The 26847-nt window shown below is 52.8% G+C and overlaps 1 protein-coding gene across 4 annotated transcripts in view; it reads right to left on the reverse strand.

Moving 5' to 3' along the window:
- Positions 1–26545, reverse strand: part of SSH1 (slingshot protein phosphatase 1) — a 60487-nt gene extending 33942 nt beyond the window's left edge. For 2 of the 4 annotated variants that reach the window (XM_023241507.2, XM_023241505.2), the window contains exons 1-2: positions 26350–26545; positions 21858–21898 (exon numbers count right to left, since the gene is read on the reverse strand). In XM_023241507.2, the coding sequence (XP_023097275.2) occupies positions 21858–21898; positions 26350–26418 (110 nt within the window). In that variant the 5' untranslated portion in view covers positions 26419–26545. Of the gene's footprint in view, positions 1–1236; positions 3540–21857; positions 21899–26349 lie in introns of those variants that run through there. The other 2 variants (XM_023241508.2, XM_045041710.1) reach the window with 2 other exon arrangements.
- Between the last annotated feature and the right edge of the window lie 302 nt (positions 26546–26847).

The raw sequence follows: 26847 nt of genomic DNA on the forward strand, positions 1-26847 counted from the left end.
GGGGAAGACCACAAAGCACATTATCTATCCCAGGCCTGTGAGACGGCCGGGGAGACAGTAGACAGAGGCGGCAGGAGGGTAACCGCAGAAGATGACTTCTGGGGCCGAGAGGCTGTGGAGCATGGGCAGTCACAGGATTTATGGAAACAAAATGCAGATATTCTCTGCGACTCTGTTTCCTGTCTTTTGCTCTGAGCTCACTCCGGGCCCTGAGCCTCACGTGCCCTCTGGGTGGCTGATGAGAACACTATTTCCCGCTGCCAGGGCTATGTTGGGTTTTCTGTGCCAGGCTTCTAATACCCAGAAGTGATTTGTGAGCCTAAAGGCACAGCACTGGGGGTGTCCTTTAAGAAACTCATTTTGGAGGGGGACCTGGGTGGCTCTGGGTTCTAGCTCAGGTCATGATTTCACGGTTCGTGAGTTCGAGCCCCACATCGGGCTGTGCACTGACAGTGCAGAGCCTGCTTGGGATTCTGTCTCCCTCTCTCTGCCCCTCCCTCGCTTGCTCTCTCTTTCTCAAAAATAAATAATAATAATAAAAAAACTTAAAAAAAGGAAAAAAAAGAAATTCATTTTAGAGGGGCGCCTGGGTGGCTCAGTCGGTTGAGTGTCTGACTTCAGCTCGGGTCATGATCTCACAGCTTGCGAGTTTGAGCCCCACATCTGGCTCATTGCTGTGGCAGAGGGTCCGCTTCCGATCCTCTGTCCCCCTCTTTCTGTCCCTCCCCCGCACCCCTCTCACAAAAAAAAAAAAGTGAACAGAATTTCATTTGGGGGATGGCACACCTACTTTAGTGGGTTCTCGGAGTAAGTGCAGACCCACAAAACACCATCACAGCTACAGAAAAACCAATCCTCTCCCCAAAAATGCCGGTGTCCTAGAAAGTATAAGTGAAGTTCCAGAGAGGTCAGACGGTGACAAATAAAACTGAAGTGTTCTCCATCACTTTAAGACAAATCCTGATGGGAGATTAAAAACAAGTTCAGCCCTGGCCCTCCCTGCCCACCCCCCCACCCCGATGCTTTTATCTCCCATAGTACAAATAAATATGTTCTCAAACACTGGTTAACTGCCTCTTTCAGGAGACGATGCAGGATTAGTTTTCTCCAAGGCACTAAGGACAGACAAAAGCCTCAAACAATGCTCCTCGAAAAACCCCAGCCCTCACAGCATGAACAGCCAGTGTCACCCCGAAACTGATACGTGGTAGGAAGAGATCAGGTGGTGATACGTACTAATTTGGGCTGGAAGCTTCCGAAGAGCGGAGGGTGTGAGCCCGCTGAAGGGAGACGCAGAAGTCAGTGAAATAAAAAAGGTTCATGATAGCCTGGTTCACATCTTCGACTGCCTCCAGCTCCTGCCTCGCACTCCCTCCAGAGAAAGGAGAGAGGGAAGGAAGGGGCCAGGAGTCCTTGGGCAGGAGTTCTCGTCCGGATGATGTTCCCACCCAGGGGGCAGATGGCTCTTGTGGGACTCTTGTCTTCCCCTGATATTTGGGCTTAAAAAGGCCCTTGTCCCTGCATATCCTGATGAAAGAGGGCCATTCAGAGAGCGCAAAACAGCTGAAGTTCCTGTAATCACTTTCCTCCTACGGCTTTTGTAGGCCTTAGGAACAAGCCGCAGGGTGTGTGTTGGGAATTGTGAGGGGAAACAGCTGGCCGCCAAGTAACAAATCCAGAGCAGCGAGGACCCCTGCTCTGCTCGAAATCGACAAGCTGAGGGACTCCTGTTTCTGTCACATCGCCACCCATTCACCCAATGGTGACCCGTGGGCAGCCGCCACAGTCAGTCCGTGTGGTCACAGCGTCTTACATTCTGAAAATTCTTCAGTCATGCTAACTGCTGCCTGAGGAGGCAAACAGAGGGCTGAGGGGGGAGCATCCAGGTAGAGGGAACCCCGTGTGCACACGCAGGCGTTGCTCAGAGAACCGCAGGCCCGGTGCCCAGGGCAGGGCTGCAGAGGTAAAGCAGGCCCAGGTCCCCAAGGGCCTGGCACGGGACCCCGAAACCCGAAACCTGCCCGCAGGAGCCAGCGGGCTCTGTGTGTTTAGCACTCCTTTTGGCCCGTGAAATAAATTAAGGACAGGAATAGCCACACTGCAGGGCAGAAGGGGATAAGTGCCCAAAGACAGGGGTCCTGCTGGTGTTCGAAGAGGGGAGAGGGGAGCCCCTAACTGGTGCTTTGGAACACTCCTGGGGAGGCCTTGTCTGGAAGCTTCCCCTGGCTCCCAGAGGATAAATTAATCGTCATGAGAGAATTAAGTGGGACACACACAATTATGCTGCAGTGGAGGAAACTACAGCCTGCCCAGGGGCATGACATTTTTACGAGTTGGGACTAGTCCTCAAGCCCACGGTCGTAAGTCCTGTGGTGCCCGTGGTCGCCCGCCAGTTCTGAGTGAGAATCAGAGCCATTACCCTGATATCACCTCTGCCCTGGCGGCTTTGGTTCCGCTAAAGCACACATCACAGAAGTCAAGATCTGGTCCGTAGCAATTCTTCCCAGCAGGTGAAAGCTTTGTGCAAAGGAAACAGAAGGTATAATTCAGGGAAACGGAGTCCAGGAGGAGATTCAGGGCCAGAGCTCTCCTACCGGGCCTGGGGGCAAGCAGAAGGCCGAGGGGGGCCACTGCAATCACCTTGCCTGCTGCCACCCACCATCGCCCGGCTGTGGGGTGGGGCACAGTGCCTGGTCCTTGTGGGCTGAATGGGAATCCGGACAAGGAGCCCTGCGGGCAGCACAGCCCCGCCGGTCGAGAAGCGGCTTTCAACGCAGGCTTCTTATCAATAGTACTGTCATTTGCTGAGCGCCACCACGTGTGCGTGGCTCCCAGAGCTCTGCAGGGCACGCGTCACCTTTTTCAAATGACAAGTGAAGGTAGCCAGACAAACTCCTCAAATACAGCCTCCGGGTACAATCTCATTTTTAACCAACCCCCTTAGTGATGCTGGGGCACATGGGGGTTAAAGAACAGAAAATGTACTGGTCTGGGGATCCATATTTCAGGGTTCTAATTCCTGTTCTACTGTATGTTTGTTCTGCTGGTCACTTACAGGGCTCTGTTCATTCATTCAAACGGCCAAATATTCGCAGACTGAGGAGTACAATGTAAAGCCAAGCCTGCCCTAATGTCGATAAAGGCAGAGATAACACTCCTTTTTAAGGAGCAGGTGTTTGTGTGGGTGGTTCGGGTGTGTGCTGAGCCACTCGGAACAACTCCTTGAAGAACAGAAATAGGAGGGATAGAAACCCCACATCACAGCCATATTATGCTACTGGCCCTGGTTTCCAACTCTGGCTACACATCTGAACAACCTACAGAACTTCCAAAACACAGTCATGCCCGGGTCCAGCCTCAGCCGATTCTCACTCGAAATGTCTGCCATAAGTCCAGGCATCTGCTTTTCAAAAAAGTTCCGGGAGAGGGGGCGCCTGGGTGGCTCAGTTGATTGAGCGTCTGACTTGGGCTTGGGTCACGATCTCACAGTTCATGGGCTCAAGCCCTGCATCGGGTTCTCTGTTGTCAGCGTGCAGCCTGCTTTGGATCCTCTGTCCCTCTCTCTCTGCCTCTCCCCCGCTTGCCTGTGTGCATGCACTCTCTCTCTCCTTTTCAAAAATAAACATAGACATTTTCAAAAAATTAAAAAATAAAATAAAATAAATTAAAAGTTCCAGGAGTACTTCTGATGCAGAGCCAGAACCCTGGACTTTAACAGTAACAGAAAACACAGAGAAGAGGGCCTTCCCACACGGGATTGCTAACAGTACCTTACACACTGCAGGTACATGATAAATGTTTTCTGCTGGTAAAAAATAACACCAATAAAAATGCATGGTCCTCTCAGGAAAGTAACATGACTCAGTGCCATGAGGGGAGGTCACGCCAGGTCAAAGAAAAGAATACCCTCCTTGGAAGCAGCCAAACAAGTGACAAAGAAATGCATGTGCCGGTCTTCTACCAAATACGTTCAGTGACAGCGTCCTGGCTTTCGAAAGGCGGCCCTGCGTCACGATATGAAATAACAATTAACAGAAAGACCAGCCCTGTGATCAGCTCTGCTGTGGACAAAGCATTCTGACTAACGTCAGTCACTTGATCTTCAAGAAACTCTTCGAGGGAGACCAGGCAGGCATTCTGACACTCCTCTTCCAGATGAGAACACAGAAGGTTACTTAACTGGTAGGATTTTAGTATTTCCGACGCTACATCTTGCACAAAATCAGAGAATCAGAGCCTAAAACATAGGCTCTGGAAAGAGTCCCACATTGATCGAACTGGCTGAAATGAAATGAACTACTTGGACAAGCATATCAACCCTCAGCTCTGTATGGTGATGGCTGAGCGCACTGTGGTTTGTCTAGCAGACGTGATGACAATTCTAGAAAAAGAAAAAAAAGGAATGAATGTAAAGTTGTCACCACAGAAAAAAGGTGGGCGCCAATGAACACTCCCAAGAGGAGTTTCCGTTAATTCCATTTCGATGAACAAATATTTGCTGTGCCTGGGCAGTGCTAAATCCTGGGAATCCAGAAATGAAACGGACACGGTTCCTGCCTCCGAGCGACATTACATTCCAGGGGGTCAGACAGACACAGGACAGTCACTGCAACGTGATGCAGCGGGTTCCACAGTAGAGGGATGTATAGGGTCCTGTGTGTGCATACACATACGCACACATGGATGTACATGGCAGGAGGGACCCCCAGCCCAGCCTGGGGGGTTCAAGGACATCTCCCTGGAGGAAACGAGACCTGGTTGGGCCTCGTAGAATCGGTAAACACGGAAAAGAGGAGCAGGCAGCAGGAGAGTAGGAAGATTACGTTATACATGCCCCATAACGAACAGAGGAAGATTTGGTCTCTTGTAAAAGGCCCTACTGTGAATTCATAAATGTCTATTCTGGTTTATAGGTCAGTTCCTTGTAACTTTGGTTTGCATAAGTTGGTTTCGCAGAACTTGACCATCCCTGAGCATACTAATAAATTCAAGCTTCAGAAATTGCAAAGTTAAGAACCAAACGTGGGGCCTAAAGTTGAGCCATCAACCTGTCAATGAGTTCTCGGTACCTGAATGCTTATGGGTAAGCCCATGGCACTCAATGTGTGTTATTTTAAATAAATAAATGATACCTTCGACCTGAATGGTGCTCTACAGTTTTCAGAAAGGCGGCTCTGCGTCACGAGATGAAATAACAATTAACAGAAAAGACAGATCAGCCCTGTGATCAGCTGTGCTGTGGACAAAGCACTCTGACTAATGTCAGTTACTTGACCTTCATGAAACTCTTCGAGGGAGACCAGGCAGGCATTCTGACACTCCTCTTCCAGACGAGAACACAGAAGGTTACCTAACTGGCAAGAAACCCTTGCCCCTCCATTTTTTCACTTAACCTTAAAATTCAAATCTTCTGATGGAAGAATCAAGACAGAGAAGAGGAATGACTTGTCTGTGGCCACACGTCGAAGAAGGGGCAGAACTCAGCCGAGAGGCTCCAAGTTCGGCACCCTCCCTGCAGGACGCCTGCCTCAGAGGGCAGGGGTGCCCGACCTGCGGCGCCGGAAGCGGTGGGCAAAGCTGGACGGACACAGACCCTCTTCCCGGCAAAGTCAAGTGTATGAAGACGGAAGGATGGAAAACTTACGATCCGCTCTTCCCCCATTTTGAACTCGTGTTTGAAGGTCACCCCGAAGTTGTGCCGAGGCCTTGTTGTTTTCCCTTTGCGCTCCGCAGCACAGCTTGGCAGGGCCTCGGCCCCAAACAGCATTCTTCAGTGGCTCACCTGCCACACGTACCCTCGAGAGCTCCAAAACCGCTCTCCTCCACAGAATGCTGAGGACAGGGAAATTCCAGCTCGGGGGCGGTCTACTGAGGGAATGGGGTCATGGGCAAGAGGTGCCGGCAGGGCCCAGGACAAACGTCTCTGCTGCCGAGGCCTGTATTGTTTGGCTGGAAGGCGTGGGCTTTTCTCAGAGAGAAGGAATGTCCGAAAGCATTTCAGACAGCAAGAGACATTCTCTGAGGCCAGCTACACAGCTCTCCTTCATGTCAACGGGTAGGAGCGAGCGGCTCCTGCCAGCAATACACCAGCAAGTTCGCAAAAGCAGGATTATTTCCCCCCGCGACCCCTCCCCTTCTCCAGTGTAAGAAAGACTGCAAATGATGCGCCTGGAGTTGGCTCTACAGACCTCAGGATGGGTCCCTCACGGCCCCCCGAGAGCCCTCAGGCCCCGCCCGCGGAAGCTCGAGCTGGTGCTATCTTCCCCTGTACATCTGGGATACCGGGACCTAAGCCCCCTTAGGAGGGCAGAAGATACAAAGGCTGCATTGTGCTGGAAATGCAGTGGCAGCAAAGACAACCTAGCCAGCCAGAAATAACAGGCACCCGGAGGAAATGTTTTTGAAACAACGCAAAAATCCCAAGGACAGATTATCTCAACTGTCCCAGGTCCTTTGCCCTTTCTTTTCGGTACGCAGTCCTGTCCCACGTTCATGGGTTGCTGGGTCCCAACCCTTCCGGAGGTCCCTTCTTCCCCAGTTCCTCAGTTACCACTGCAGTTCTGGCCCCCTGCGTCCCCGCCGAGCCACACAACATCCGCTGGGGCCCCATTGCACGCCTGACTCTACGCTAGGTACTCAGAGTGTCCCTGCCAGAGAACGGACGTGCTCTCTACCCGCACGAGGGAGGCCACCAGCCGTAGGCACCTTCTGAACACTTGAAGGGTGGGGAGGGTGACTGACGTACTGAGATCTGTCATTTTATGAATTCCAATTGAATTCAAGTTTAATCAGCCACATGTGGTTGGTGGCTATGGTGGAGGGCAGCACAGCTTCAGAAGCTCTCCATCTACTGGGAATCAGGGCAGGGACCTCTGGCTTCTAATCCACTGCACAGATCCCAACCACAGCTCTTATTATGTCATTCCTGGCTCCAGAACTTTCAGTGATGTGACATTATCTGTAGAGTCCCAACAGGCTGGTGCTAGCTTTCTATGGTAGCCACAATTAGCCATTACATGTTGCTAACCTCAGCTTCATTCATCTGATGCTCTTTGACCTCGAGGAGCTCATAAAACAAGTAGGAAAAGGGTTTATAATAAAAACCTTCTTTGTATTACCTCGTACACGATTTCTCCCACACTCCACATATTCTCTGTTTTCTCTCTATGCGGTCTTCCTCAACTCTTCTACCCTGGCCTCTGTTCGCAGCCTTCTCTCTCTCCTGTCTGCCTCCCTACCTCGTGCCCACTTGCTAGCATCCACACCTTCTCCAGGAAGCCCTCCTTCGCTGCCCCCGGCTGCGAAAAGCCCTGGCTCTTCCCTTTCAACATCTTATAGCACCTTCTCTCTTCTTGCAGGTGAGGAAGCTGAGGCTTAGAGGCTAAGTCACTCATCCAAGGTCATATACTTCGAAAGTGATAGGGGGCACCTGGGTGGCTCAGTTGGTTAAGTGTCCGACTTCGGCTCAGGTCATGATCTCACAGCTTATGAGTTCGAGCCCCGCATCGGGCTCTGTGCTGACAGCTCAGAGCCTGGAACCTGCTTCGGATTCTGTGTCTCTCTCTCGCTCTGCCCCTCCCCTGCTCATGCTCTGTCTCTCTCAAGAATAAATAAAACATTAAAAAAAAAAAAAAAAAGAAAAAAAGAAAGTGATAGGAACCTAAGACCCCTGGTTTCCAAATTGTGTTCCCAGACATACTTACTACTAACTTATGGTGAAGTAACCCTCACGCCAGAGTTTTTGAACTTCACAATAGGACACTAGACCAGAGCACACATAATTTCCTAAAGCTCCTTCCTTGCCTGACATACAGTAAATTCTAAGTAAATACTCATAAACAAACTCACAGAGCTGACTTCCTGTTCAGTCTCAAACCACTGCATGACTTACTCACCTTAGTAACCTCTAAGCAGCTAGAACATGGGGTGTTTACAACCCATAGGACGAACTGGACACATAAGACTCACCACATAAATGCCACAAGTGGAGATACAGTCACCTGGCGGTCAGGTCCCCTTGGCCCCCAAATGTACTGAACAATACAGCCACCAGGTTCTCCACATCACCCTGAGGGTCTTGACAGCCAGGACTGTGACTTGTCCATCTCTGGGTCCCTGAGGGCCCAAAAGGCAGTGTGCACTCAATGAATGCAACTCCAATAACGAACACCTCCGCTGAGTGTGGTGCTAAGCAATTTACACATATTAACTAACCTGATCCTCAGCGTCTGTGAGGGAAATGGAGGCTCAGGGAGGCTGAGTGGCTTGCCCGAGTTCACGTGGCCAAGAAGTGGAGGAACCAGGACAGGAAACCAGGAATAGGACTCTAAGCCTCTACTGACCTGACACCTCGGGAAAACAGCATCAAGAATGCTGCCCTCAGGGCGCCTGGGTGGCTCAGTCGGTTGAGCGTCCGACTTCGGCTCAGGTCATGATCTCACGGTCCGTGAGTTTGAGCCCCGCGTTGGGCTCTGTGCTGACAGCTCAGAGCCTGGAGCCTGCTTCGGATTCTGTGTCTCCCTCTCTCTGACCCTCCCCTGTTCATGCTCTGTCTCTCTCTGTCTCAAAAATAAATAAAACATTAAAAAAAATTTTTTTTAAATAAGAATGCTGACCTCTCTAGGTGGAGGAGGGGGTGTGGTGAGCAGGGCTAGGAAGGCGTCTATGCAGGCAAGAGGTGGCTGCAGAGACGGGAGGCTGGTTACAGCCAGGGACACCGATCAGACGAGCAAATGCGCTCGGGACAATTTCTCGCAGTAGGAGAAGGGAATCATAAATACGGAGAGGGAGAAAACCGGAACGAACCCTGAGGTGTTGGATCAGAGTGGAAGGTACCGGTCTGAACTCATGGTTCTCAACGTTATTTAGATGGACAGGAAAAGAGATGCAGGTGTGTGTGCATGCGTGTGTGTGTGTGTGTGTGTGTGTGCATGTGCGTGCACACCCTTACTCGCATGCCCTAATTCTGCCCACTGAGAGGGCCTGAGGAGGGCAACACCCACACAGTAAGAGGCACATAAATTCCATTCGCCACTAGGGGCGCCTGGGTGGCTCAGTCGGTTAAGCGTCCGACTTCAGCTCAGGTCACGATCTCACGGTCCGTGAGTTCGAGCCCCGCGTCGGGCTCTGGGCTGATGGCTCAGAGCCTGGGGCCTGCTTCCGGTTCTGTGTCTCCCTCTCTCTCTGCCCCTCCCCCGTTCATGCTCTGTTCTCTCTCTGTCTCAAAAATAAATAAAACGTTAAAAAAAAAATTTAAAAAAAAATTCCATTCGCCACTAAACAGAACCGGGGCTCCTTGGAGAAATGGCTGATTCTGGATATGGGGTACAGAAAGTACAAGATGAGGCCCGAAAAAGCAAGGCAGTGCTGAAGGATGGCGGGGACATGTCAAGGGTCACGAGAGCCAGCATGGATGTGACCCCAGTGGCCAAGTCAGGCATAATCTGAACTTTGAAGTCAGCAATACAACCAATGGATTATAAACCGCGGAATGAAACAAACATGAGTCCGTACAGATATAAATAGACAAGTTGATGGGGGATGGGATTAACATAATTTCCAAGTACTGCCTAAGAAACACCACCCAAATCTAATCTCCGGGAAACACCACGCAAACCTAAACTGAGGGACACTCTACAAGATGATGATGAGCCTGTCCCCTTCAAAAGTGTCCTGGTCATGTCAAAGACGGAGGAAATGTCCTAGAATGAAGGAGTCTCAGACAGGACAGCTACAAGCAACGTGCAATCATGAACTGGGCCCTTCTATTACCAAGGAGCTTATTGAGTCAAATGGCAGACCTTGAATGGGGTCTGGAGGACCAGACAGTGGTAATGTATCAGTATCAGGGTCAAGGGTCAATGGTCTGGTCTGTAGAGGGTCCCTGCCTGCATTCAAAGGGTGATGGGCTTCAGGCTGGCAACTTTACTCTCAAACGGTTCAGGAAAAAGTTCTTTGTGCTATCTTTGCTGTAAGTTTTATAAACTTCCCTGTAAGTTTTATATCATTTCAGAATCTAAAACTTATTTCAAAAATTTCCACTTATTTGGGTGTGGGGAACATATTACTTGTAATTATTCTTTACAGACAGGTGATAAAAGCACTTTTTTTTTGTTTGTTTATTTTGAGAGGGAGAGAATGAAAGCGGGGGAGAGGGAGGGTAAGAAAAAGAGAGGGAGAGAACTCCAAGCATGTTCCACACTGTCAGCACAGAGTCCCACGAGGGGCTCAAACCCACGAACCGTGAGATCATGACCCGAGCCAAAACCGAGAGTGGATGCTCAACCGACTCAGCCCCTGATAAAAGCTTTTAAGACCACTTTATCAGTCAGTTTGCCACTGGCACACTTCACGGCCTTCCTCATTCATCTTTTGGAGGCTTTTCTACCCTCACGGACGCAGATCTCCGCCTGCCTTGGGATCTTTTTCCCTCCCTGCATTTTCCGGGATGGAGGCAGCCTTGCTTCGGACGCAAGGCAGTGGAGAATGACGGGAAACTCTGCTCTTCCAGTTCCTCCTGGTCTATGTGTGTCCAGAGTTTGAGGGCCTCGTGCACACACAGCCCTGACCCATGTAAAACCTAATTTTAGCATTTTCCTGCTTGAGACCACACTTCTGAAACAGCGGGAGGCCAACCTGCCCATGCGAGCCTTCCATTGTGAAAGGCACATGGAGTCAGGATGCTGCGGGCCTGCAGGATGTGACTCAGCATCCTGTTTTCAATGTTTGGAACCAAGCACTGCCGCTGACCTCACCTCTCCAGACCACAAATACCCAGGTTAATTGGTGGGACGGGCCCGCAGCATCAGCTCCCTCTGTGGGCCTCAGGGCCAAACCTAAGACAACCTGCTTATCCGCCCACCACATTGGGTCTGGCAGAAGAATTCTTCAGAGAGGAACCGACCTGGTGGTATGTTGAGGAATACCATGAATCAAGCAAACGATCTTGTTTCTCTCTTTGCTCTGACTACTAGGAAGCTCAACGTCAGATCTGTAGCCACACTCTGGTAACCGTACCAACATCATGCCATGCATTCCACATCCACATCTCCTGGCTTCACCTTCTTTTCCCCCACTGTCTCTATATCCCACTTGCCTCACTAATTTTAAATTATACTGTTTTCTATGAATTTTATTACACGGTGTTTCAAATCCCCTTTGGACAGAGCTATGGTAGACATAGCATACACACATTGCCTCTGGAGGTAAGGGTTGTTTTTTGTTTTTTGTTTTTAGCAAGACTCCCCAGCATTTAGCACAGAGGCTAATATATAGATGCTAAATATATATTGGTTGAGATGACAAATAATGCAAATAACTCAAAAACTGTCTCTGTTACCAGGTTGCCTCGCAAGAGATACTCCTCCCTCCCACCCTACAGGGTGGGGTCTGGAAAGGGGTGCTAGGGCCTTAGACAGCAGGCTCCTTAGGGATCCCTCTTGCCATGTGGTTCAGCAGCCTCAACCCCAGACTTAAAGAGCCACTCCCAAACTGCCACCTGCAACAGACCAGGCACAGAACAGGCAGGGCCTGGACATCTAGGAAATGACGAGTGATATCCAGAGGCGGCAGCCGGCCTGGCTGTCTCCAAACCACATCCCTCCCTTGTGGGAATTTCGACTGGACCCAGATTTGGGGAAACACACCACGAGAACTCTTGCCAAGTATGGGCCAAGCCTTGACTGGGACTTGCTTCTGCCAGGGCACGGGGGCCCCCAGCAGGGAGAGCACCAGACATTTCCTAATACCAAACAACCATGTTCTTTAAAACAAAGTCTTTTTAAAAATAACTTCAAAAGTAGCCGAAAGGATAGATGGATGGAAGGAAGGAAGGAAGGAAGGAAGGAAGGAAGGAAGGAAGGAAGGAAGGAAAAGAAAGAAAGAAAGAAAGAAAGAAAGAAAGAAAGAAAGAAAGAAAGAAAGAAAGAAAGAGAAAGAAAGATCTGTAAAAATAAGGGCACACCAGACAGGATGCTTCCCAGATAGGTCTGGTACAAGGTTCAGCGGAACTTGGAAGGGAAACAGGCCAAGTGTTGACTGTTTCTCCTCTCAGATTCCACTTGGTTGACCTTTTGGTCTTTTGTGGTGAAACTGGGCATCAGTGGAGGGGAAGAAGGTCAGGACAGCAGCTGGAGGGGCTGGTACTCACTACCATCAATGAAAATAGCAGCTAAAGAAACAACAACAGAAAACAGCTCCCATGTGTCCGTCAGTATCCGCAAGGACTCCCCCCCCCCCACACACACACAGTACAAGACTCTCCCTAGGCCTCTCGAGGGCCCTGAGAGTGAGGAGGACTTTTCCTCGGTTTCGGGGAGGGCAGGCAGCTGGGTGGCAGGGCCCGTCCCCTGATCCAAAGGCCCTGGGGGACCTCTGCAATCTACATGGCAGCCTGCCATCTCCCTGGGATTCTGGGAGGGCAGTGAGGCTGGCCAGCTGGCTTCCCCATCGGCACACCATCTTGGCCGCCGTGGGAGTTGTCACAGTACCGACCCCATCTCGAAGTGGGACTCACAGACACGCCCCCACCCCAGCCCAATTACTGCCATGCCTTGAAAATGGCTCCTTCTGACTCTGATTAATCCTATTTTGATTAATTCTGTTTTCTTACTGCAGCCTTCCTTGAAGCAGAACGACTTGTTTTGGATGTTCTCCTAGTCTTAGGAATTTTCTAATAAGTTGTTCAAATCCAGAGGTCTGTCTACAGCACGACGTACGGGCCAAAGGCGGGTTCTGGAGGCGGGAGTCCTTTCCTTCCAGCCCGCTCGTGACGGCGAAGTGTGGCTCGCCCAGGGCTCTGCCGAGGAGCGGGTGGGTCCAAGCAAAGGGCCTACTTTCTCCCAGACGCCACGCCGGTGTTCTCCATCTCAGGGTCAACCATGACCCTGACACGGCTAGGCGCCCCACAAATACGTGACCTTGCCCTCAGTGCCGGAATGAAGGAGAAAGCGGGCAGTCTGTTACAAGTCTAGAGCGAACGATTAGAAGTACGGAGCACCACGGGACTAGGCCGTACTCTAATCTTGTCTCATCACTTTACCAAGGAGTAAGTGGAGGCCCAGAGATGTTTAGTGACCTGCCTAAGGTTGCACAGCAGATGACACATCTCAGGACAGAACCCAGGTTTTCTGACTCCCTCTCACAGCCGTGTTCCACTTACCGTAAGGGTGGCTGCCAACACCAGCGTCCGCCACAAAGGAAGAGCTGGCTTGAGCATTCGCAGTGTGCGCACGCGCTCCCGGGTGCGCTGGGCGTGTGGGAAGAATGAGACCAGGGCCCTGTGGCATTCTTTTGAAGTCTAAGTACTGGTGTTTCGAAAGTTTAATGAAACCTCCTAGGCTCTGAGCAAAATTCATTTTAAGTTAACCTTAATAGTAAGTTTAATTAACTTCCAGCAGAATCAAATTACCTCTTTTCCTCTGTCCTCGTTTGTCCCCTCTCAAAAATGAGTTTTCTTTCTTTCTTTTTTTTTATGTTTACTTATTTATTTTGAGAGAGAGAGAGAATGAGCATGAGCAGGGAAGGGGGAAGGGGAGAGGGGGAGAGGGGGAGATATGGAGGGAGGGAGGGAGGGAGGGAGGGAGGGAGAGAGAGAGAGAGAGAGAGAGAGAGAGAGAGAATCCCAAGCAGGCTCCACACTGTCAGCACAGAGCCCAACACAGGGCTCGAATTCACAAACCGTGAGATCATGACTGAGCTGAAATCAAAAGTTGGACGCTTAACCTACTGAGCCCCCCAGGCGCCCCTCTAGGATGAGTTTTCTAACAGCAACAATTTAACACGTACTGAAGGGCATATTCTGATTTGAAAATCAAATGTGCCGACATACCAGGAGTAACACCTGAGTTAATCTAAAGGGAAGAGCAGGACAGTATAATGGTCACAGGATTTTAAGTTCGTGTACCCCAGTGTTTAAAACTGGGGGTCAGTGGGAAGCTACCAACTATTAAGCCGGGGGTGGGAGGGGAGGACAGGAAAGGACGTGCTCAACACAAAACTGCCTGTCTCCTGTGAGGGACCTGGCGGAGCAGAAAGGGACGTGGGATTCTGAGTCACAGAGACCTGCATTCAAACCCTGGTCCCGGACTCCCACCTGCCTTTTCTGAGCGCAGTTTCCTGGTTTCCTAAAGCGGGGCAGCAGCCGCCCCGGAGGCTGTGGTGACAACAAAATAAGGTCCAGTGCACAGGGTTCCAAACCCAGCGCCTGCACCCGCCGGCACCCAGTAAACAGAAGCTGGGACTGGTATTCCCCAGGTGCTCTGCCCATCGACCGCCTGGTGACCGCCTGGGAAGGGGATTACGTCACAGTTCTCACTCTTAGTGCAGCTCAGGGGGACCTGCGACTTGCGAAATAAAGCACACAGCTCATGGTGAGACCGCTAGGGTCCAAGTGGGAAGAAGGGCTACAAAGCCATGGTTCCTCCGGGGAGTGGGGGGGACTCCTTCGTCTCTGCCTCCTGGTGAGAGATCCAAACCACAGGCAGGAGGGCCCGTAGAGATGGCTCCTGAACTTGGGGGTGGAGGACAGGTTTTGAAGGCAGAGAGACAGGGAGCCTGAGGGAGACTCTACCACTTTGTACCGCGTGAAATTAGGCCAGTTAACGTCTCCAAAGCTCTCCCTCCAAACGGGAGACCAAAATGGCACCTTCCTTACAGGATGTTCGCGAAGATTAAATGACATACTGCACAAAAGGCGACTCGTGGAGTGGAGCACGTGTGAAGGTTCGGTTCACCTCCGTCCCTGCTTCCTTTTTTTCTCCTCAGCACTTACTAACCTGCTGGCAACGTGCTAGTTTAGCTTACTTCCTGCCTCGTCTGCCCCAACAGAGCGTCGGCCGTGAGGGCAGGGATGGGTCTCGTTCGCTGCTGTATTCCCAGCTCCTCGAACAGGGGTTGGTGCATAGTAGGTGCCCAATAAATATCTGTTGAATGAATGGCTCGTAAGCAGACAGGTTAGGACAGAGGGGTACTGAGACTGTATCTAACAGTGCCTGTGTTGCCAAACTGCAGGGGGAAATGGCAGGAAAAATCTCTCTGTCCTTAGTATCCTGCGTGTCACCGAGGCGCACTTTGAGTTCCCCCATGTGAAAAAGAACGCAGGAAAGTCAATTTATGAGACTTCGATGGCCCATCCGGCACGCGCCAGGCGCCGTGAGGGTCGAACCCAGGAAGGAAGGCCTTGTCGTGTTGTTCAAGGCCCTGGGCTCAGGCGGGCCTCGCGCTTGGTTAGCTCTGTTCCCACCATCTTGAAATTCTTAACCGTTTTTTAACAAAGGCCTCCACAATTTTCATTCTGTACTGGGATCCACAAATTACGCAGCCGGCTCTGCCAGTGGGGGACCATTTATGTACTTAAGTAAATACACGACCAAGCAAGTCTCAAGTCCCAGGTCCCGAGGAAGTAGAAAGGAGAGAAAAATCCAAGTGGGGAGGAAAAGGAAGGGCCATGAATCTCTTCCTACAGAAGCTGGCCCCTGAAGGAGAGACAGGCAGGGGGCATTTGCACAGTGTCTACGATGGTGAAGAGATTCGTGGAGTTATGACATTTAATTCTGACGACAATCCTACAAGCTGTGGACAATCTGGCCCGCTGCCTAGTGAGGTGACAGATGACAGAGGTGGGAACCAAACCCAGGCCTGTCCCCTACAGCCGAAGCTCATGGACAGAGATGCAAGGGTCAGTGCAGTGGTGTTTCAGAGGACGATCATCAAAGTGGAAGTGAATCCAACAGGTGCCAAGCCTGAAAGGGTGAACAAGCGTGTGGGTGCTGACAGGAAAGGATGTGGCACTCACTGGCGTGGCAGTCGAAGCCTGTGGGCTCACTGGTGCTTCCGGCCCCTTCCCTCGAGGACCGAGCGTCCCTCAGTCGGCATCACCTTGACATAATGCACCCACAGGCCGAGACCAGTGGGCAGAATTCTGAGATGGCCCAAGATCCCAGCCCCTGATGCAGGTGCCCTGGGTGAGCCCCCCTCCTGAGCGTGGCACGACCAGGTAACAGGAGGAGACAGCTGCTCCCGTAATTAGGTTACAATCTACGGCCAAGGTGACGGGGCGGCCACTCCTCTGACTGCATTCCTTTCCGAGATTCCATAGCGGCCAATTCTCTTCGTCGGCCTCGAAGAAGCGAGCCACGGTGACCTTCCGTAGCTGCAAGAACAGGAATCCTGCCAAGGACCACATAAGCTTGGACGAGGACTCATACCTCTGAGGAGACCCCTGGCCCTGGCCGACACCTTGACTACCGCACGTGAGACGCCACGCAGAGGACCCAGCTAAAGCACGTCCAGGCTCCTGACCCTGGTGACTGCGAGATGAGAACTGGGAATGGTTTTGGACTGCCAGGTGTGGGGCAGCTTGTTACACAGCAACTGTGAACTGATACAGCAACCTGCTGCAGAGCCAGGGTGCAGGGGATACCTGACGCCTCTTGGCAGGATTTAACTGGACGGACTATCAACAATAAAGTCCAGGCCGAGAAACGGTGGAGAAAGACAGAGACGAACCCCAAAGGGTGAACACGCATGGAAGACAGGGTGCTGAACGGAGCCGGGGAAGCACGGTCTGCAGAGCGAGGCCACGGCCACCCCCGGATGCTGTGGGCAGGGGGAGGGAAGGTACAACCCTACTCCGGATGGTCATAAGGAGAGTGGGGTCCTCTGGGGAGCTCCGGGTCAAGATCCAACGGGGAAGAAAGCACGCAGGGAAAAGCAGGGGCGCGGGGAGTCTGCAGTTTGCCACGGACACCAGGTAAGACAGAGAAAACGAAGTCCCGCTGCCTTGGCCCGAACGTCTGCCTGGGCAGGCAAGAAAACAAAACGAAAAGGGCTCCAACGAACACTTTCATACGCTTGGCTTAGAAACGCTGCATGGAAACAACAACAACAAAAAAACATTCACTCCCGATCCACCCTCTGGAAACAACACAGCCATATTCTCTCCCTGGGGCCCTGCCTGGCACACAAGCGCTGACGGCTCATGCCAGACTGAGGCAGCTCCCAGGACGGCGAGGGAGCCAGGAGCTGCCGCCAGCAAAGCCATCTGCTCACCAATTCCCACAGTCTGAGCGGCACGGCTTCCAGAAGGGTACTGCTGGAGGCCGGCGGCAGCCTGCGCACGCGGAGGGCAGGGGAAAGGACGCAGGGAACTGGGTCTGGGTTGCTCTGCACCAGTCAGCTTCGTCCTGGGCCCGGGGTGAGCCGCTCCTGAGATGTTTCCCGGGAGGCCTTCAGAGAAACTGTCTGAATCACGACACGGATTCTGCAGCAGGTGCCTTCCCATTTGCATCTCACAGGGACTCAGCCGGGTCACAGGGCATCCACGGCGGCGGCCCTCTGAGGGGCCCCACGCGAACACAGTGGACACCACACCCGCAGGAAGTCAAGCCCTCTAAGTCTGGGCCGCGAACTAACACTGACATGAACAACAGCTCACGAGGACCAAACGTAGTGATGGTTCTTCACGCCCGTCACGAGCCGGGCTCTGCCTGAGGAGCCCCGCACCAGCTACTCCACAACCCTGGAAGGTCGCAGCTGTATGTGTTTTACGGATGGAACAAGAGAGACCCACAAAGGTGTCGTAAAGGTGCGGAGGTAAAGGAGCTCTCGGCTACCACGGCAGGAGCCAGGGTCTGAACCTCCGTCTGCCTGACTCCAGACCCCTCGCTGTCCCCTCCGCACCTCGCTCCTGCTCATACAGGTGAGCGATCTACCGCAGGGTCAAAACAGAGCGCACATATTTAAACTGTTGAAATGTCACGCACAGGCTGAGAACTAAGGCCCTGTCCCTAAGGCAAGGGCCACCTACGGCGGGGGACAAGACAAAAGCACACGCACCTGCGATGCAGGGTGGGTGTGGTACCTGCCGAAGTGGGGCAAGACACACACATCGGGGGTGGGAGCACGGAGCCCGCCGTGAGGACTGTGGCCAACTGGAACCGGCTTCAAGAAGGAGCATGGCCAGGGAGCGGGACAGAGACGCAGCACGTGCGAGAGGGGGGTGGGAGCAGGGGCAGCAGTGGAGGGTGAGGGTGGAAGGCAGCAAAGGTGGGACCGGAGCGAGGAGCCCAAGCCAGGGGCGCTTCGAGATAGTATCCATCTGACGGCGGGGACGAAAGCCCGAGGGAGGAGGGATGGAGGGGACGATGGTCTGACACAGAGCAGGGGAGGTGTCAGGACCTGAATGATAGTACCACCAGGGGAAACTGGGGAAGAGGACCGGCTGAGACACAGAAGACCCACCGATGCCATTCAGCCATTTCCTGGTCACGGGTGAGCCGAAGAGAAATCCATGGATGACCCGAAAAATTAAAATTTTTATACACTTCCTTTTTTTTTTTTTTTTAGTTTATTTATTCACTTTTGAGAGAGAGAGAGAGAGAGAGAGAGAGAGAGAGAGACAGCAGGGGAGGGGCAGAGAGAGAGAGGGAGACACAGAATCCGAAGCAAGTTCCAGGCTCCGCACTGTCAGTGCAGAGCCCGATGCGGGGCTCGAACTCACGAACCGTGAGATCATGACCTGAGCTGAAGTCAGACGCTCAGGCAACTGAGCCACCCAGGCGCCCCAAAGATGAGAACTTTCGATTAAAGGTAGATAGAGGGGAGGGGAGAGAGGAATATCCCGCTGTCCCCAGTTTTTCTGCCTGCCGGCAACCCTTCAAAACCAACCTGAAGCACAGAGAAATCCCCTCCCGGCCCAGATGAGCAAACACAACTGACTATTCCATTAATTCTTCTAGAAGCCTGAGGAGCAAAGGCTTGAAAATGCAAACGAACACATGGATGTCAATGGGTTTCCGTCAAAGCTTAAAGCAGGCCACCATAGCTTCTCCTGTCTGCTACAAGGGTTAGAAAGCAGGATGGAGGGGCGCCTGGGTGGCTCAGGTTAAGCGTCTGACTTTGGCTCAGGTCATGATCTCAAAGTTCGTGGGTTTGAGCCCCGCATCGGGCTCTGTGCTGACAGCTCGGAGCCTGGAGCCTGCTTCGGATTCTGTGTCTCCTTTTCTCTCTGCCCCTCTCCCGCTTGTACTCTCCCCCAACCTGCCTCTCAAAAATAAATAAATATTTAGGGGCGCCTGGGTGGCTCAGTCGGTTGAGCATCCGACTTCAGCTCAGGTCATGATCTCCTGGTTCGGGAGTTCAAGCCCCATGGTGGGCTCTGTGCTGACAGCTTAGAGCTTGGAGCCCGCTTCAGATTCTGTGTCTGCCTCTCTCTCTGCTCTTCCCCCACTCATGCTCTTTCTCTGTCTCTCAAAGATGAATAAATGTTAAAAAAAAAAAAATTAAAAAAGAAAGCAGGATGGAGGGGCGCCTAGGCAGCTCAGTTGGTTAAGCGTCCGACTCTCGATCTCGGCTCAGGTCACGATCTCACGGTTGGTGGGATCGAGCCCCGCGTCAGGCTCTGTGCTGAGAGCGCAGAGCCTGCTTGGCATTCTCTATCCCCCTCTCTCTGTGCCTCTTCCCCACTCACACTCTTTCTCTTGAAATAAATAAACAGTGAAAAAAAAAAGCCAACAGGATGGAGTCGTCGGCCTGAAAATGGGGAGCGAGGCCAAGGTGGGGGAAGAGCGGCTGAGAAGGGAACCCGGGAGGACAAGCTCAGAGCCCAGGTCCCCGGCTCCAGGCGAGGGTCCCCCAGGGCTCACAGGGGTGGGTGGCGGGGCCGGCTGGTAACAACGGTGAGGGATTCCCGCGGGCAGCAGACATCCAGGAGGCACCGCCCCAAGTTAGCGGGGCTCCCCGGTCCCGGCCCTGGCAATGCCTCCAACCAGCTGGTGGCAGGCAGGCTCCCTCACCTGGACGTCTGACTCCTGGACAGCTGACTCCAGCAAACCACGACACCGGTCTCCGGAAAGGCGGCGTCCTATGGTCAACCCAGGTGTTGGAGGCCACAGAGGCCTCGCTTCAAATACGGTACCTGCCGCGTGCAACCCTGGGCCTCAGGCTCCTCCCCTGTAAACTGGGAAAACCCTCCCAGGGCCGGTGAGAGGATTAAGCATGGCAATGTGCAGAGCGGACTTCCCTTCCCTTTGCGAGGTCCGCTCCAGCTCCAAACCGTGCACAGAAAGGGGCCTTTTACTGGCCCCCAGGGTGCACGCATCTTCAGATCACCGCTATTTGTGAGTTCTTATGAAGTGAAAGAATTCACGACACTATGCCGTCTGCTAATTAAGGGCGATTTGGAAAAAAACCCCAAAACGAAACAGTAGTTCTTCGTCCCCAAAGACAATCTAAGTGAGAGAGCTAAATACTTTGTCCAGGGCAAGAGCCCCGAAAGAAAGGGGAGGGCTCAGGGGTGGAAGACGTTCCGGCTCCAGGTAAGCGCTGCAGGGAGGCTGGGGCAGGAGAGGTGCCGGCACAGGCTTCCGGGCTGCTGGTCCTGCCCTTCGGCCGGCACTTCCTCCCCCAGACAGCCTCCCAAGAGCCACTTGCACTTCTTCCCCTCTTCGCCTCCGCAGAAGAGAGCCGAGCACGAGTCTGATCCACAACATGGCCCGTTACTGCCCCCAGTTGGGAGTGTGGCTGATTCCAGCCTTGGAGCCCTGACCTCGACCCTGAGCAACCGAACGCCCCGAGTGACAGAGTAAATCTGTCATCGTCCCCCAGGGGAACGTTAAAGTGAGGGCCCAGCCACTGAAATAAGACATCTCTGGGTTTTGTAGGCTATTGCTTCCCTCCACGTACAATCTTTGGAAATAACGCACGCCACAATAAAAGTGTTTTCTTGCCTTTCGCTCAAAGACACAAAACCTTCAGAGACAGGTTAAAAGCATGTTTTTACCACTTCTGTATGTGAGCTTAACCAGAATATCCTGCTCCCCGTAATGAATGGTGGACCCCAGTTTCTGAACACACATTCCCTTTTCCAATTAGTTTTCCTCCTCCTAAGATGAAACAGACATTTTTTTTTTTTTAAGACTAATATCCTTGGAACTCTATTTACTTTTTTAGACTCTGAGAGTCAGAGTTTAAGACTGGCACCCTAGCCTAGAATGCATGATATGATAAGAACACATTACAGAAGGGAGTGCTACATCTTCTGTAAACAAAACACCCAAAAGGCGGCCTTGCTTTTTGGCAAAGAAAAATAAAAATGCTTTTGGGGTCTACCAGGGGATACAGCAGCTGGGGACCACAGCTTGGGGAAGTCTTTAAAAAGAATGTACTGAGGGGCGCCTGGGTGGCGCAGTCGGTTAAGCGTCCGACTTCAGCCAGGTCACAATCTCGCGGTCCGTGAGTTCGAGCCCCGCGTCAGGCTCTGGGCTGATGGCTCCGAGCCTGGAGCCTGTTTCCGATTCTGTGTCTCCCTCTCTCTCTGCCCCTCCCCCGTTCATGTTCTGTCTCTCTCTGTCCCAAAAATAAATAAAAACGTTGAAGAAAAAAAAAAAAGAGTGTACTGAAAGATTTCTCACAAGCACAAAAAAACCCACCTTGAATTAAACTCAGGGGGTAGGATGCCCGTTTCCAATCAGCAATGTGCTTACCTCAGAAGAACACCTTATCAAAAGCAGGATGGAAAAGTGAGAACATTACCATGACTAGTTTTCTCAAAGGCAGAGGTAAAATCTAGAAGGAAGTTATCTAGAGACGTGCCTAACGGTAAAGCAGGAGGGGTAGTGGGATTCTGGCCACGATTTTCCTTCTTTTCTAAACGACGACGTTTTTTAAAGCTGTTTAGAGTTAAACATCTGTACAAAAGTTCAAGCGCTACCTTTGCAACGTGCTTTGGGCATCATTTTGAAAGCTCTACTGCAAAAAGCTGGTGTGTTCTATTTCAAGGGTTCTCTCTTTTGGCACGGGACGAGAGTATTCAGCCTGCTTGGAAGAAAGACTTAGGAATGAAAATTAAGGCTGCTTACCTGAGGTTTACCTTTCGATCTTCATCGCTGCCAGCCTCCAGCTACAGAGAAAGAAAGAGAACGTCACGTCACAGACACCCCTGGGCAATGAGCCACGGACACGAGTCTCACATTTTCTGCTCTGATGTCTGAAAAAGATACAGGTGTCCAGGACACCTGGCTCTTTCTACACGGTCGCACCCTTTCCTTGGCAACCCTGCTCCGCTGTCCCTCTGAGTAACTTCCATGGAGGAATTTTCAGGCTTCCCAGTGGTTACCCACATTCCTAACGCCCCGTCGTGCATGGATTCCTGTTGACTGGACTATTCCTACCTGGTGTCGTTCAACACACTCTTCTCAACTTTCCAAGCTTGTTTTGGATCTCACCCTGTTTTCTGAGGGGAGGGGGGGGGGCTATGTTTTAAGAGCATCTATTTCCTCCTTCAACCCAGGCCATAGCTGAGTGATCAACACCATTGTAAGCCCCAACACATGGGTTAAAAAAAAAAAAAAAAAAAAGGAAAAACCATTCCAGGCAAGTCTTTCATGACGGAAGGTGGCCAGGAGCAGCCTGTCTGTCTGTGGGTCTCAAAAGCTCTTGGTGGTTCTCAAAAAGGCTTCAATGTTGAATATAAAACTTTCTAGGCTATCGGTTTATTTACATAAACAAGAGAAATGGACATTTGATATTTTCTAAAAGTTTAAAGGCCAGGGGGGTTAGAATCTGAAAGCAATTAGGACTTACGCCCCGATTGCCATTTCCCCCCTTCTTGCCTTCAAGGAGAAAACTGAAATAAGAAAACGACCGCCCCCGCCCCCCCCTCCAACAACTCTGCACCCCCGGAACCCGCTGACTAGGAACGAGAAACCTGGCAAGGAGTGATGCCCTGGGAGAGATGCAAGGCTGAACGAGGACAGAGACCAGGCAGAAGACAGCAGTGATGGGAAAAGAGTACGGAGCTCACGAGAGGAAGGGGGCCTGAGTGGCAAGGGACACAGAGCAGAGGTGGTGGTTCCAACAAAGGAGGAGAAATACACCAGAGAGTCCCGGAGTCCCTAAACTGTATTAAGATCCTGTATGTCCAAAGCAGACACTCGTGGCCAGTTCTCACGCTCCCTACGCCACAGAGAAGTGGAAAATTCAGGCAAGCCTTCACTGACCACAGGGCCAGGAGCTTCCGTCCCAGAGCCAAGCGTAAACAACTCACACGCCGCCACCACCACAAACTTAGAAGAGGATGTTGGGTCTAACCCGGTGGTCCTCAACCGGGGACAAATTTTTCTCAGTAGGGGACACTGGGCAATATCTGGAGCCTTTTTTGACAGGATGCTGCTGGCATCTAGTGGGCGGAGGACCGGGTGACGCGAAACGTGCCACGATGCACAAGACATCGAATTTTCTGGCCCCAGCGTCAGCAGTGCCAAGGTTGAGAAACCCTGATCCGACGTCCCCACCCCCCCCAAAGAAAAAGAGACTGGAGATCTGCCCATAAATATTAGTCACCTTGAACGCTTGTCAAAAATAACAACGTTACAACCCATTCTTGAAAGTTATTGATTTATCCGCTGTTGTGCTTTTGCTTGTTCTCACAGAGGAACGAGATAAGACTGACAGTAAAAATGACATAAATGAGATAACTGAAGATGGGGGGAGGGGGGGAAATTAAGAGAGGAGAACTGCTTTGCCGGTCAGGCTGAGTTCCCCGTTCCCACGCCGAATGGGCTGAGTCAGGAAACGGCCGCTCGGGGAGTCTCTGACTCAGAGGAGGAGTTGCATTTTGAGCAGTTAAGGAAGTGATTTAGGGGTACAGACCTCAAAGCCACTTCATTCTCGGTCGTTCTCTGGGATTCCCAGGAGTGAAATGAAGGCGAGGTAAGGTCAGTTATTCCAAAGAAAGCTGTAGGATGTGCCCACAACACACGTTAAGAGGGAAGCCAGCCCTTTTGCAGGAGCTGAGGCCGAAGGAACGTCAGAGCAGGGGCCCAGCCGGCCTGGACCCGCGTCTCCTGACTCCACGCACACGTGCCTACTCTCTCCGTATCGTCTCTTGCTTCTTTGCGCCTCACTCCATCTGGAAGAAAGCCTCGCCTTCCAGGGAACATCCCAACCTCGGCTAGTTCACTGGGCAATTAAAGCTGCTGCTCTACTAACGGTAAATAAAAGGCGGTTGAGTTTCAGTCTCATGTTTACCGGGTCATTGGCGCTTGGTAAAAATAACGCTCTGTAGAACAGTTTTAAATGTGTCTCGTGGAGAGGACCCCAATGTCCCACAACACGCGATTCACCCATGCAGTGGAATATTATTTGGCAATAAAAAGGAGTGTAGTATTGACCCATGCTGCAACACGGTTGAACCTTGCGGACGTTACGCTAAGTGACAAGAGTCCAGACACAAAAGGTCACCTTATTGTAGGATTCTACTCATACAAAATGTCCAGAACGGGTGAATCTATGGGGACAACACAAATAATCAGTGGAAACCTAGAATCTGGGGAGAGCAGGGTAAGGGCGGGGAGACGGGGGCCACAGGTGATGGCTACGGGGGGGAGGGTTCTTTCTGGGAGTGATGGTCGTGCAACCCTGTCAGTATACTAAAAGGCGTTAAAATGGTCTGAAATTGTACAGTCTGAAATGGTGAATGGATGATATGTGAATTGTATCTCAGCTAAAAGATAATAACATAAAATTTAAAAACCGTGTCTCAGGGGCACCTGGGTGGCTCAGTCAGTTAAGTGTCCGAGTCTCGACTGAGGCTCACGTCATGATCTCAAGATTCACGAGTCTCAGCCCCGTGCTGGGCTCTGTGCTAACAGCACGGAGCCTGCTTGGGATTCTCTTTCTCCCTCTCTCTCAAAATAAGTAAGTAAACTTAAAAAAAAATTTTTTTTAAAACAAACAAAAAACCGTGTCTCAGACAGGAAGAGGTCAGGAATCGAAACGAAGACTGAGGCTGAGAGGCCTTCTGCGTAATCCCTTACTGAAGCCGAACCCTTCCCTCACCTCATAGTTTTGAGAACATGAGATTAAGTGCTTCGAAGTACTCTGGGAACTGCAAGACGGCATGAATCGGAATGATGGAGGAGAACAGATGTCTGTGTGGGGAGGAGAGAAGTTACTGCTGCCTGAATTCTCAGTGGCAGGCAATTGGCCACCCGTGTTCTTTTCCCTGCGATCGACTTGCAGAATCCTGTCTGCAGACAAGGGAACTCATTAACGGCCTCTCCTGGAGAAGAGGGGGCTATGCATAGGGGTTCGGTCTTGCCCCCTCTCTGAAAATGTTCCCACTGTTCCTGGTGAAACAGGCTGAAGAGCTACCCCCAAACTGGTTCCTCTTCTCTCCTGGTCTCTCGCAAACACACACAAACCTTTCCGTGTTATCAATTTCCTCTACAGAGAAGGGGCTGGAATCCCTCAGTTGCTGGGGAGGCCACTTCCTGGGCCTGCAGGGCTCCTCCAGACTTCTCTCCCTTCTCTAAACAGTCCCCAAACTCCTCCTCCAGCTGCTCTATCTTTAGGCCAACACTCGGCCTGTGCCACGGATAGGAGTGTAGACCAGAGGCTACAGTTCTCCGAGAGAAAGTGGGACAGTAGGGGACAAGAGGGTCAGCCCTGCAGCTGCTGGAGGACCCAGGCTCAGAGGACCCATTCCCCAATCTACTCCAGGACAAGAAGGAGCCGGCCAACACAGGCCTGGTGGCACAGGGACACACAGAACCCCGCAGGGTGCCTCGGTGCACTCTCAGCCCCCAGAATGCACCGTGCAACTACAGGAACCCCGGAATCGGCCCCAGCCACACAGCCAGATACACACAAACATGCAGTCCCGAAGGACATTTCAAAAAGGAAAAAATCCAGACTCAGCCACACACAAAGACAAGACACCCAGTCACACAAGCGCCCTGAGCTCACTCGGTCACTGACACACAGTGACACGGGCCCCAGAGAGACAGACCTCCAGGGGCGCGCAGTCGGGAAACAATCTCAAACATTCCCAGGGGCACCTCCCCCCACCCTCCCCGGGGGGCCTCTGTCACAGCATCGGGCGGGTGCAGTTTCCCAGCAGACCGGCCGCCGTCACACACAGTCTCCCATACACAGCCAGGATCGCAGGGTAGGGGCCTAGAACAGCCACAGGGCCACGAATCTCAGAACCAGCATCTCCCAAAGTCGCCAACTAGGAGTCCCGGTCGCACACCCAGTCTGCCACACTGTCACCCGCAGACGGGGATCAGTCACACACGCACACACAGTCTCACGCAGGGCCACCCCCAGACAGAGGTCACACCCGCACCTACAGTCTCCCTGAAAGTCACCCCCAAACAGAGGTCACGGCTCCACACACAGACGGGGTGACACTCTCGGTCTCCCGCACAGTAACCCGAGGCCGGCTGCCCAGACACGGTCGCACCGCGAGGTCTCCGCAGGGCCCGGGCGCCCTCCGCCCCGCACTCGCGGCCCAGGCCTGGAGCAGCGGCTGCTCGGCCGGGCCGGGGCCGCGGGCCCGGGGCTCACCTCGCTGTTGCTGGCCGAGGAGGAGGCGGCGCTGGGCGTGGGCGAGCGCTGCAGGGTCACCAGGGCCATGGCTGCGGCGCGGCGCACGGGCGCCGCCGAGGCCTCCGGCTAGAGCCGCCGCTGCCGCCGCCGCCGCCGCCCGGGCCGGGCCCGGGGCGCTAGAGCAGCCGCGCGCGGGCGGCCGGGCCGAGCCGGGCCGGGCCGCCCCTCCCCCTCGGCGTCCACCGCCCCCGCCACCCGCCTCCCGCCTCCCGCGCCGGCGCGCGCCGGGCCCGGAGCGCTGCGGCGGGGAGGGGGGGGAAGGCGGGGCGCGGGGCGGCGCGCGTGCGCGTGCGCGGCACGGGAGCCCGGAGCGGCCGCTGGAGGCCCCGGCAGCCTCCCCCGCGCGCCCGGCCCTCGGGTCTGGGGACCAGGGCCGCGCGCTTCCGCGGGCACGTCCGCCCCCAGGGGGCTCGCCCGTTGAGCAGGCGGGAAAGCGAGGCCCGGCGACTGCGCAGG

The sequence above is a fragment of the Felis catus genome, chromosome D3 (genome assembly GCF_018350175.1).
Source record: "Felis catus isolate Fca126 chromosome D3, F.catus_Fca126_mat1.0, whole genome shotgun sequence".
Lineage (NCBI taxonomy): Eukaryota > Metazoa > Chordata > Mammalia > Carnivora > Felidae > Felis > Felis catus.